Here is a 12,299-nt window from a genome sequence, read left to right as displayed (position 1 = left end):
GTGATGCAGGGCACCGCAGCCGCGAAGGGAAAACCCGCGTTTTTCGAGGTTGGGGTCGGGAATTTGCAGCGCCGCCCAAAATATTTTGCGGACCGGGGCGGATGCGGGGTTTGATCGGACATTTTTTTCTGCCCCGACCCGCATTTTAACGGTTATTTTACGTGTCGGGGACGGATGCGGGGTCTGCTAAAGTTGCTCTTACAGCACCCCTCAAAAAAAGAAAATATCCTTTACAACGACATTAAACGATGTTATGGAGTTTCTCTCCATCCAACCTACCATAACCTTTTTTCCAACCCAATGAATGTCCAAAATCAGACAGCATGCGACCATCAAAATCGTGAACATCTTGTCATCGCTCCGTCCCAAATTTCCGAGGTGGTTTTGACTCGTGCAGCTGTGAGGACATTTTGCTCCGAGGACGTGACCAGCCTCGTGGCGGCCGCAACCGTGGGTGTGGCCAGCCACCCAACCAACACGTGCTGTTCTGAGTGCGTCGGATCGGATCGACAACTGCGTCTGTAGTAGTAGCTCAACCTGGGGGCGGACCACGGTGCCGCTGCCCGAAACACCCACAGGATCAGCCCCCGCTCCCCGCCCAAAACCACTGCACGCACCCACTGCCACTGGTTTTCCGCCCACCAGCCAGTCACCCACGCCTCCGGTTCTCCGGTGGCACCGCCCGCACGCCGCAGTTTATATACACACGGAGCCGTCGCAGTCCGACGACGCAACACAACACCACCGCGCCGCCACAACTCACCCATCGATCGGGAGCTATCCACCATGCAGGCCCAGAGCATCCTCCGCGTCCCCGGCCACCCGGCGGCGGCGCTGCCCCTCCCGCGCCGGCAATGCCGCCGCGTGTCCGCCGTGGCGGCGGCGCCGTCGGTGCAGCGCGGCGTGACGCACTCGATGCCGCCGGAGAAGGCGGAGGTGTTCCAGTCGCTGCGGGGCTGGGCGGGGTCGTCGCTGCTGCCGCTGCTCAGGCCCGTGGAGGACATCTGGCAGCCGGCGGACTTCCTGCCGGACTCCTCGTCCGAGATGTTCGAGCACGAGGTGGCCGAGCTGCGGGCCCGCGCGGCGGCGCTGCCCGACGAGTACTTCGTGGTGCTGGTCGGGGACATGGTCACCGAGGAGGCGCTGCCCACGTACCAGACCATGATCAACACCCTCGACGGCGTCCGGGACGAGACCGGCGCCAGCGCCTGCCCCTGGGCCGTCTGGACCCGCGCCTGGACCGCCGAGGAGAACCGCCACGGCGACGTCCTCAACAAGTACATGTACCTCTCCGGCCGCGTCGACATGCGCATGGTCGAGAAGACCGTCCAGTACCTCATCGGCTCCGGCATGGTACGCAGAGGCATCGCTTCTTCAACGAATCTGTTGAGACAATCTCATCTGACATGTTGAACGATTGCAGGACCCGAGGACGGAGAACAACCCGTACCTGGGCTTCGTGTACACGAGCTTCCAGGAGCGCGCCACGGCCGTCTCCCACGGCAACACCGCGCGGCTCGCCAAGGCGCACGGCGACGACGTGCTGGCGCGCGCCTGCGGCACCATCGCCGCCGACGAGAAGCGCCACGAGACGGCCTACAGCCGCATCGTGGAGCAGCTGCTGCGGCTTGACCCGGACGGCGCCATGCTCGCCATCGCCGACATGATGCGCAAGCGGATCACCATGCCCGCGCACCTCATGCACGACGGCAGCGACATGGACCTGTTCGAGCATTTCGCCTCCGTGGCCCAGCGCCTCGGCGTGTACACCGCGCAGGACTACACCGACATCGTCGAGTTCCTCGTCAAGCGGTGGAAGCTGGAGACGCTGGAGGGCGGGCTCTCCGGCGAGGGGCGGAGGGCCCGGGACTTCGTCTGCGGGCTCGCGCCGAGGATGCGCCGCGCCGCGGAGAGGGCGGCCGACAGGGCCAGGAAGGATGAGCCCAGGAAGGTCAAGTTCAGCTGGATCTTTGATAGGGAAGTAGTTGTCTGAGATAGTGTTGGCCTGACTTCTGAGGCTACTGAGATAGTGACATGATCCTGTAATCTCGTTCTGTGTTCTTGTGTTTCTCTCTTTGCAAAGTTGGTTTATAGTGCCTTTCGAATTTGGAAACATGGGGGGAATGTAATATTCTGGAACCTTTACAAAGATGATTTAGCTTTGAACAACTGAATCCAATGAATTAGTGCTGACATGCATATGATAGCTGTGCCAGGTAACTGATGATAGCATACAAAATGGATAAGCACTGTGTGATTTGCAGGTAACTGATGATAGCATACAAAATGGATAAGCACTGTGTGATTTTTTAGTGGAAGTGCAATCTCTAGTTGCAGAACAAATGAAAAAAGGCGAAATCTTTGGTTGCAGAAAAAACCAATAAAGCCAATAGAAATGCATTCATCGATGGGGTTTTCAGATTTCCCAGAAGCTTGAGGTGAAAGTAAGAGATCTGCATCTGGTGTTAACTGAAAACCTCCTTGAAATACATTTGACTATACAGATATACAATGGTCTCATCTGCATTCCACTGAAATTTCTGTATATCTCAACTTTCTAAACCAAAATTTTGTGCCTGAACATTCTGAAACAAATTCATCAGGCCCAACCCACGACTTCATTTTCGAGCGAGAACCCATAAGTTATTGGTCAGCAAACTAAAAACTACTATCAGTGAATTTTCTAGTTAATGAAGTGTAGCAACTAGCATGAGTTTTGTACCAAAGCACCTGAGATGAAATGAAATGAACTTACAGTGGATGTAATGTACTGCTGTCTGCAAAACACTTTGTGTTCAGGAATGTCAAAGCTCAACTGAACTGCAACCTGGAGTCTTCTCAACCCCATGGTTTGCCATCTTTCTCCTGACGCGCTCTGCCTGTTCCCACCTCTCGGACGCGGCCAAGATATTTGACAGCATGATGTGATCTGCATCATTAGTCGATGCACCATCAGAGCGCAACTGGTTGATCTCATTTGACACCCGTTCAGACATCTCCCCATTGTCATGCACTCTGCAAGCTCCGAGAAGAGCGCCCCAGATGACCTCGTTAGGCTCCATCGCCATGTTCTTGACAACCGCATGAGCTTCCTCGAGTCTTCCTGCACGGCCCAGGAGATCGACCAGGCAACCGTAATGCTCCTCTCCGGCAGCAACTCCATACACGCCCAAACTGTTGAAAATTCTTAGACCTTCCTCCACAAACCCTCTGTGGGTACAAGCTCCAAGCACGGCGAGGAGTGTGACCCCATTGGGCTTCTGCTCCGAGCACTCCATCTGGGAAAACAGCCGTATCGCCTCCTCACTCCGTCCATGGCTTGCAAGTGCGGAGATCATCGAGTTCCAGCATTCTGTATTCCTCCATTGGATGCCGTCGAACACCTTGCGCGCATATTCGAGGTCGCCGCACTTCGCGTACATGTCAACCAGGCCATTCAAAACGAAGTGGTTCTTCCGTATACGCTTCCGGTCCAAGAAGTCATGAACCTTCTTCCCTTGCTTTAGCGACCCGAGCTGCGCGCAGGCAGACAGCACGCTAGCCATGGTGAACTCGTCCGGCTTGATCCTGTCCTCCAACATCGAGTGAAAAGCATGCAACGCCTCCTGGGAGCGCCCAATTTGTGCATACCCGGCAATCAGCGCGTTCCAGCTCACCAGGTTCCGCACCGGAACCCTGTCAAACATGGCCCGCGCCTCATCGGTATCGCCGGCCTTGAAGTACCCGGTGACCATCGACGACCACACAAACACGTTCCTCGCGGGCATGGCGTCGAACAGCTCCCTCGCGGTCTCCATATCCCCGGCGGCCACGTAGCCGTGCACGAGCACGGTCCACGTGACGACGGTACGCATGCCCATGGGCGTCGCGTCGAACCACCTCCTTGCCCCGTCCATGTCCCCCTTCTCGGCGAACACGCGGATAATCGTCGCCCACGTGACGGACGTCCGGGAGCCCATGCTGCCGAACAGCGCCTCCGCCCGCCGCGTGTCGCCCGCCGCGGCGTACCCGGCGAGCATCGCGTTGCAGGTGACGACGTTCCTGCCCGGCATTCCGTCGAACACGCGGCGCGCGTCCGCGAGGAGGCCGCACTTGCAGTACATGGACACCAGCGTGGTGCCCACGAGCAGCTCGCCGTCGAACGCGGACTTGATGGCCTCGGCGTGGAGGGACCTGCCGAGGCCGGGCTCGGCGCGGGAGCCGGCGGCCTTGAGGAGGACGGGGAGGAGGGGCAGGTGGTGCGTCTGGCGGAGCAGGTGCTTGGCGTAGACGAGGGCGGCATCCCGGAGGAAGGCATTGGAGGCGTACTCCTTGACGAGGCAGGTCCACTTGTCAGGGTCGCGGAGCCCGGCCACCAGGTAGTGCGCGTGGAGCAGCTTCGCTCGGCTGGCCATGGACGACGGCAGTGGCGGTGGCGGAGCTAGGCAGGATTTTCAGGGGGGTGCCACTCTCATCGGTCGGCTTGCCGCCATGGATTTTGATCTAGATGTATTCGTACCGATGAGAGTCGGACATTTGGTTTACTTTTGTTTTATATTTTTTGATTGATAAATGTCCCCAGATCAAACAACAATTCGACCCTACATTTAAGTCTGAAACTGTCTTGAAAGCGGCTTTCATCTCAAGTTTTTGTTTTACACAAAGCAGCCTTCATCTCAAGTTTTTGTTTTACACAAAGCGGCCGGATGTTTTAAGGGCTTGCAATTTTTCATCATGATATCACATTCGAGGAAGGCATGACAAAAAAAAATGATGCTTTGGAAATGTTACTTTCAAAAGCATTTTGGAACATTGATTTTGTTTTTTTGTCACAACTTCAACGAATGCGATCTCATGATGAAAATTTACAAACACTTAGAACATTTGTGAAAGTATATCATGAAAAAAATACAGATTTTTAAAAACTTTTTTGATTTTTTTTCTTTTGAATTTACTATTCATCCAAGCTCAAATGAGCTCAAGCTCAAAAGGGTGCTTTCTCCTTCATCTTATGTTTTTATTTTTGGAAGGGTAAAACTTAACAGTGATGGATCAGTCATTTGTAATAGTGCGGGAGCGGGTATGATTATCATAGATCGTGATGGGACTATTATTTCTAGTTCTTGTAGTACCTTTGCGCATGCGATGATGTTTTGAAAGCCAAACTTCTTGCAATAAAGGAGGGTATTTCACTCTTACTAGAATGGAGTAATCTATCCGTTGATGTGGAATGAGGTTGTTATGATGATCAAAGGTGGGACTGAAAACAAGTCAAGATATGCTTTTATTGTTAGAGAGACCATTAGAAGTATTGAGCAAAGATATTCTTGCATCGCACATATTCGTCGGAATTATAATATGGTTAGTCATGCCTTAGCTGATAGGTTGCAAAGCTCTAGTCCAGATGAGGCCTTGGAACTTGTTAGACGAGATTGTAAAATTTCGGTCTGAGTAATGAAAAAAAAAATCAATAACAATGTTCAACAAGTTTATGCAATTCATCTACCCCAAAAAAAGAACACGTTGTCGCGCTGAAGTCCACAATTTGTGTACTCCTCGAAAGAGGCCTTCATCTCAAACTTCCTCTCCCCGAGTTTGAAGTTCTTCATTTGATCCGGTCGATATGCTCATTTTGCTTCAACCAACAATGCATCAATGTGAAGGGTGTGCCCTCATCTAGTGATACACCACACATGTGCGTCCGAGCTAGATAATAACATGGTCACAAGTTGCAACAATGAACAAACCAATGAAATGATGAACAAATAGAGCAACAAGAAGCAAAACTTATGAGTTCTTCTCGTAACGCCTTACCTTATTTGCAGTTCTACATACATACAATATTGTTGACGGTCTTTTGAATGGCAACTTCACACCATGATCATGGATCACTTCAATAGTATAGGGAACATAGTGCTTGTGCTCATTGAACCAAACATGCACACGTTGCCAAAATGACACGACATTTTGCTTCATGCTTTGACAATGGATGACGTCGGCAGGGGGAAGAGGATACGTGGGCCGCGGCTGGATCTGGGGTGAAACGACGGCTTAGTCCAAGGATGCACAGGTGCATGAGTGGGGTGGGGGAGGTCCGACAAGGCCTGGACTGCAGTTGGGGTGGTACAACGACAGTGGCGGTCTACGAGGGTATGGATACAAAGCACATGGGGAGGGACGGAGTGAGGGTTAAAAAGGACTCCGGGGGTGGTATTTTGGTGGGTCGTGGGTATTGGAATCCCACGTGGCGAACGTCCAGACTCCACCAAACTTCCTCGGGTTTGGTTTCGCTTTATGGGATCTCAGACGTTCAGGCTCGTCCAAGCAATTTTTGTGATAGTCGTTGGATGGCAAAAAAATGTTTGAACTACCCAACCCAGCCATTTGGAGATTATTTGATTATCTGCATTGGTGTCTACATTGGACTACCGACGCTCACTGCATTGTAAGTCTTGGGGGTTGAACTGGCGTCACGGAGGGGACTACGGCCCCCGCCGAGGTGTTGACAAATCATAGGAGATAATTCTTGAAATAGGTTTTCGACGAATCTCTTCTACAAGCGGATAAAGGAATGAACCAAACATGGTAAACCGCTTTGAGAAAACGCAAATCCACTACAAATGCCAATGCCTCACTTTCATGCATGAGCCCGAAGACAACCCGTGCCATGACCTAAGGCACAAGAGCTCAACGACGACACCCTCAAATGAGTAACATTGCAAAGCATCGTTGCCGCCGAATCCAGAGGGACAAACATGGGTCCTGGTCGCCTCTACTCTGGTTGCCCTCTTTTCACAAACATTATGCATAAGGTCCTCGCATGGCCAAATCTATGGCGAGCCCACCCGACTGGGAAGGACTTCATAAATTGGTGACCACACACCACCAAGACACCTTGAGCATCATCAATTTACTTCTACGCACAACCCATCATCATCACAACCCAATCAATGTCAAGGCTATGTAGAGAGCGAAGGTAGGCGCGGAGGGTCTACTACGCTCGGCGTTTTGACATTTACATTTGTGCTCCTAACTCGAACCCACTACTCGGATTTGCCCCTAAATTCGAAGCGTGCTCAAATTTGCCCCTTTTTCGTTAAATTCGTTTATAGAAATGCCCATCCTACATTTTCCATCGAGTCAAAAGCCTTTGACCATTAAGTACAAAAATCTGACGGCCAAAGGCCTTTGACTGGACGGAAAAATGTATGGGAAGGCATTACTATAAGCGCATTTAACGAAAAAGGGGCTAATTTGAACATTCTTTAAAATTAGAGGCAAATCTAAGTACTGGATTCGAGTTAGGGGTACAAATCTAAATGTCCCCTTAGACAATTGGGAGTTGTAGATTGAAGAATTAGCCACGTCAGCAATGCATCAAGACAGCTTTTGCATTTTCTCAATAGAAATATGTGCAAGTGCCAAGTGTTCACTGATAGTGTGAGGACACAACTATTCTGATCTCGAGCTCATGTGAGCTCGAGTGAACAATAAAATTAAAAATAATTGAAAACAAACTCAAAAAATTCTATATTTTTGTGTGGAACTTTGATAAATATTTTCGTAGCGTGAAAAATTTCACATCATATTACGTTCGTGGAAAATGTGGCAAAACAAACAAAATTGATGCTCCAAAACGTTATTTTCAAACACATTTTAGAGCATTGATTTTGTTTTTTAAAACATTTTACATGGATGTCATCTGATATGAAATTTTGCAAGCTATGAAAACGTTTGTCAAAGTTTCAGACATTTTTTTAATAATTTTACTGTTCACCCGAGCTCATGTGAACTCGGGATTAGCATAGAAAATAACTAGATAAATAATGCACAAAACCATTCGTAACTGATCATAGTTTGGCAGAAGATAAGCTGCCAGATGATTATATGGCGAGTACTACGCGCCGGTGCACCGGCCCATAGTTTCGGTCGGCGCCGTGCAAGCCTCTAATTAACCATACAATAACCGTTGAATTAGGTAGAAAAGAAAGTCAACAGAGAAAAAACAAGGCCGTTCCTCATCCCCGCACAACCCATGGCCGATTTGCTCGTAAAACATGTTGCAACCATGCTCCACGGCCAGCAATGCCCCTCCTCGTCGGACTGGACGTCATCTCAACACCTCCATCGATGCCTCTCGCCGGAGCTCGTGCACACAAAGCTCCTTCTCAAGGAAACCCACTCGCAGCAGGTTGCAATCTCCCGTCGTTGAAGCAAACACGTCGTCGATCCAGCATACAGGGCCACTGACTGCAACTCCGTGTGCTCGTCCTTGCAGCCTCGCCGGCGATGCACGTCTCCGGTAACAGCTCCGAGCTACACCGCTTGCAGCTCCAACACACAAGGTTGTAGCTTGTGCAATACATGGTTGTAGCAAAAATCGAGACCGATTGTAGCAAACAAATCCGACGAATTTGGGTTGCAACTCTAACGAACGTGCATGCAGATTTTTTTTAATGGACGGTTGTAGCAAAAATCGACACCGGTTGTAGCAAAAAATCAATATTTGTTGTAGTAAAAAATCCGACGAACTCAGATTACAACTCTGACGAACATGCATGCAACTTTTTTAGTAGACGATTATAGTAAAAAATCGACACCGATTGTAGCAAAAAATCACTAACACAACCAGCCACAGAAAAGAATTAGCCTTAATCCTATGACGTGTACTCTGCCGGTCGGAGCGTTCGGCCGGTACGACGGCCCCAATCCACTAGTGGGGACAGGGCCTTTAGTCCCGGTTCACCAACCGGGACTAAAGGGGCGGGACTAAAGGCCTAACCTTTAGTCCCGGCCCTGTTCCAAGCCGGGACCAAAGGTGCTCCACGTGGCCGCCTCGGAGGGAGTACCTTTAGTCCCGGTTCTACTTACGAACAGGGACTAAAGGATCCGTCTGTTTTTTTGTTTGTCCCGGTCCGTAAGGGGCTTTAGTCCCGGTTCAACAACCGGGACTAAAGGGGCGGGACTAAAGGCCTAACCTTTAGTCCCGGCCCTGTTCCAAGCCGGGACCAAAGGTGCTCCACGTGGCCGCCTCAGAGGGAGTACCTTTAGTCCCGGTTCTACTTACGAACGGGGACTAAAGGATCCGTCTGTTTTTTTTTGTTTGTTTGACCTAAAAAGGTATATTTTTTTAAAAAAAAAATCAAATTTTATTTTTGAATATTTTTATGTTTTATTCCAATTTTCTAATCTTTGAATTATTTGACAATTTAATCTCTAATCACCCATCCTAACTGCTCTAGTGTGGATCACTCATTTCAAATCGTCTAACTTCCCGACCGATCACCCATCCTTTCACTGCTTCAGCCCGAGCACGCTTAACTTTCTGGTTCTATCGCCCCTAGTTGCCAAGTGTGCACTTGTTGTTTTCCTCACAATAGTAAGCTATCAATCCTAAACAACTTGGGTCTTGATGTCATGTCACATGATTTAATTTTTTGAATTACAAACAATTATTAAAATAAACTTAATAAGTAACAATAATAGTGAATTTCAATGAAAACAACCTAATATTTTTAAATAAAATTATTTTTCTTTTTTTTTTTGCAAAAAACTTCTTTTTGAAATAACTTTTTTTCCATTTGGAATTTTGAGCATGTGAGAAAACTTCACCGGGCAAGCCCGGGTGAAATCGAGTACCAATTTTTTCTAGTTTTTTTTACATATTAATTTTTTTTGGACGTCGTATGCAAAAGTTATGGCCGTTTATTTTTTTTCCTTTTTTTGCAAAAACGGTCAAAATTCATATCTCAAAATTTCTATACCGACTAGACACTAAAACCTAACAACATCTCAAAGGATTTTATTTTTTGAAGATTTTGTCATTTTTGTTTATTTCTTGAAGATTTTATCATTTTTGTTTATTTTCTCCAAAACTCAAAGTATCAAGGTTTCAGACGAAAACCCATCTGCTACAAAGGCATTTTTTTGAAATTAATTGAACTGTAGATTTTTTTTTGTGCATTAAATATGCACCATACTACAACATGTTAAAATCTACAGAAAGAACTAACTAAAAATAATAATAAAAACAAAAATTAAATGACTAAAACAACTATATAAGCAAAACAATATTTCTTTAATTAAAATCCTAATTTAAATTATTCTAAAAATAACCAAATAAATCTTACTGTGACAACAATCTAACACATGAGTGGGAGCAAAAAGAATTAAATGAAAAACTATTTGTAAACTCAAGTTATTCAAAAACTGGGTTTGAAGCAAATTTAAACAAATTCAAATTTAAACCATTCAAATTTGTAAACTAATGGCACAAACAGAAACTAGACAAAATTTTGAATCTAATGCAAAAAGAATCAATCAAAAACATCAAATATCCTAAAAGATATAAGCAATTTAAAACAGAAACTACAAACAAGAATTTAAAAACAGAAAAAAAAATCTGAACACCTTTAGTCCCGGTTCGTGTCACGAACCGGGACTAAAGGTCTACCCTTTAGTCCCGGTTCTAAAGGTCTACCCTTTAGTCCCGGTTCAAGACACCAACCGGGACTAAATCCTCCAAACCCTTTAGTCCCGGTTCGAGACACGAACCGGGACTAAAGGTCCAAGACACGAACCGGGACTAAATCCTCCAAACCCTTTAGTCCCGGTTCGAGACACGAACCGGGACTAAAGGTCCCATTTGAACCGGGACTAATGCCCGACCGGCGCCTTTACCGCTCGAACCGGGACAAATACTAACATTAGTCCCGGTTCGTAAAGGAACCGGGACTAATGTGTTTTTTGAGCTGAGACGAAAGTCCTTATTTCTACTAGTGATCGTTCACCTATTTATATCAGCAACCATAACTTTTTATAAGTTAATAAAGGTGTCATCACTCATTAGTTTTCACCATACATCGACAAATGCCACAAAAGTCGGCATGTAAATTGGCCGCATAATTCTTCTTAAGCAGGTAGATTGTCCGCATAATCCTATACAAAAAGTCCCTTTTAGGTACTAGAATGACTAGCCGGAGTTTCTGCATTAAATGTTTGGTGCTCAAGACTCCACCTCTTCCATTTCATCATCCGGATGAACAGCTGCTGGAACCTGAGCAAGAAATCAAGTGGTCGTAAAGAACGAGAGCAACTTCCAGCTTCCAGTGGCTGTAATTTTAGACCTCACGTCTACTTCAACTTCTAGCACGTGCTACTTCTGGACTTTCTTGCTCTGTTTCATCATCAGAGGAAGAGCTGCTGGACTCGGCGGAGGAAACCTCTGGAGTCTGGAGCATACATGTCATCACTATCTTCATTGTCTGCCTCCTCGAAATACTTCACAACGTTCCTCTGCCTTCTCCCACGGCCAAGATCCACCTTGGGGGTGGCAGGCTTGAAGACTTTCAAATCATCAAGCTTGGGGGAGGGAGGTACTACGTGTTGAAAAATTAGGCATAATTTTTATGATTAATTTCAGAATATAAAGCATGACGATATCAGTTACTAACATATGAAACTCTAACATACTAGATGCAGCAGACAACATGAATAGCAGCAAGACCGTATAGCAAAACATGTACATATCTAACATGTTCATCAAGCTTAACGGGAACACGACACACGTAGCGAATGTTTGTAGAGGAAATAGATGTGTTCGGTGCAGCTACGTTGTTGACGATGACGGGACGAAGTAGACGACGCTTGAGGCGGCGGTATGCAGCACCGCCCGACTTGCTTGATAGACGACCCGTTGTGGAAGCAGCGAACAGTCGCGCAAAACGCTTTTCAAAAACCTAATTCGCCCTCAAAATTCTAGATGTTTTTTGGTGTGTCTTTGGCCGACCCCGATAAGCTGTATATGAACTTGAATACACTTTCTGGAGTCCTTATCTCCTGGTAAACAACAATACTAAGATCATGTGCCCAGCGATCAAATTCCTAATACATAGAACATGAATAAAGAAATTACAGACTGTCCAGATAACATAATAAACACATTTGATACAGCATGAAGAATTAATGACAATGTTTTGAGCTCCCTCACTACAAACGTTCAGGATACTATGGCAGAAGATCATGATGGTTATACAAACCTTTTCCCATTGCAGTAGGATGCTTTTGGGAACAATGACCAATGCAGGAGATGTGGTCAGACTTCCCTTGATTATGCGGTTGAGAAAGCAAACAACTTGGACAGTTTTGCCAAGACCCATTTCATCTAGCAATAGAAAAAGAAAAAGAAAAATTCCCACTATTGTCTTTACAATATAATTGAGAAAAGAACAATCAAGAATTACGCCAAGAAACTTCTTCCAAGACATATGCATGCAGCCATTCACAAGTAACACCCGACATCGATGTCTTTGGTAAGAAAA

General features: G+C 47.1%; 2 protein-coding genes across 2 annotated transcripts; one reads left to right on the top strand and one right to left on the bottom strand.

The window, feature by feature from the left end:
- The first annotated feature begins 218 nt into the window (after window positions 1-218).
- LOC123445137 (stearoyl-[acyl-carrier-protein] 9-desaturase 1, chloroplastic-like) lies at window positions 219-2,166 on the top strand. The gene is made up of 2 exons (XM_045122076.1): window positions 219-1,353; window positions 1,424-2,166. The coding sequence occupies exons 1-2, from the start codon at window positions 787-789 to the stop codon at window positions 1,991-1,993; spliced, it is 1,137 nt and encodes a 378-aa protein (XP_044978011.1). The 5' UTR covers window positions 219-786; the 3' UTR covers window positions 1,994-2,166.
- A 500-nt stretch (window positions 2,167-2,666) lies between these two features.
- On the bottom strand, window positions 2,667-4,496 carry LOC123445136 (pentatricopeptide repeat-containing protein At3g21470-like). The gene has a single exon (XM_045122075.1). It carries the CDS (start codon window positions 4,392-4,394, stop codon window positions 2,805-2,807), a length of 1,590 nt encoding a protein of 529 aa, XP_044978010.1. The 5' UTR covers window positions 4,395-4,496; the 3' UTR covers window positions 2,667-2,804.
- Between the last annotated feature and the right edge of the window lie 7,803 nt (window positions 4,497-12,299).

Source organism: Hordeum vulgare, chromosome 3H (genome assembly GCF_904849725.1).
Source record: "Hordeum vulgare subsp. vulgare chromosome 3H, MorexV3_pseudomolecules_assembly, whole genome shotgun sequence".
NCBI classification, from domain to species: domain Eukaryota; kingdom Viridiplantae; phylum Streptophyta; class Magnoliopsida; order Poales; family Poaceae; genus Hordeum; species Hordeum vulgare.
Note: the sequence above shows the minus strand (reverse complement) of the source record. Positions and strands in the feature narration are given on the sequence as shown.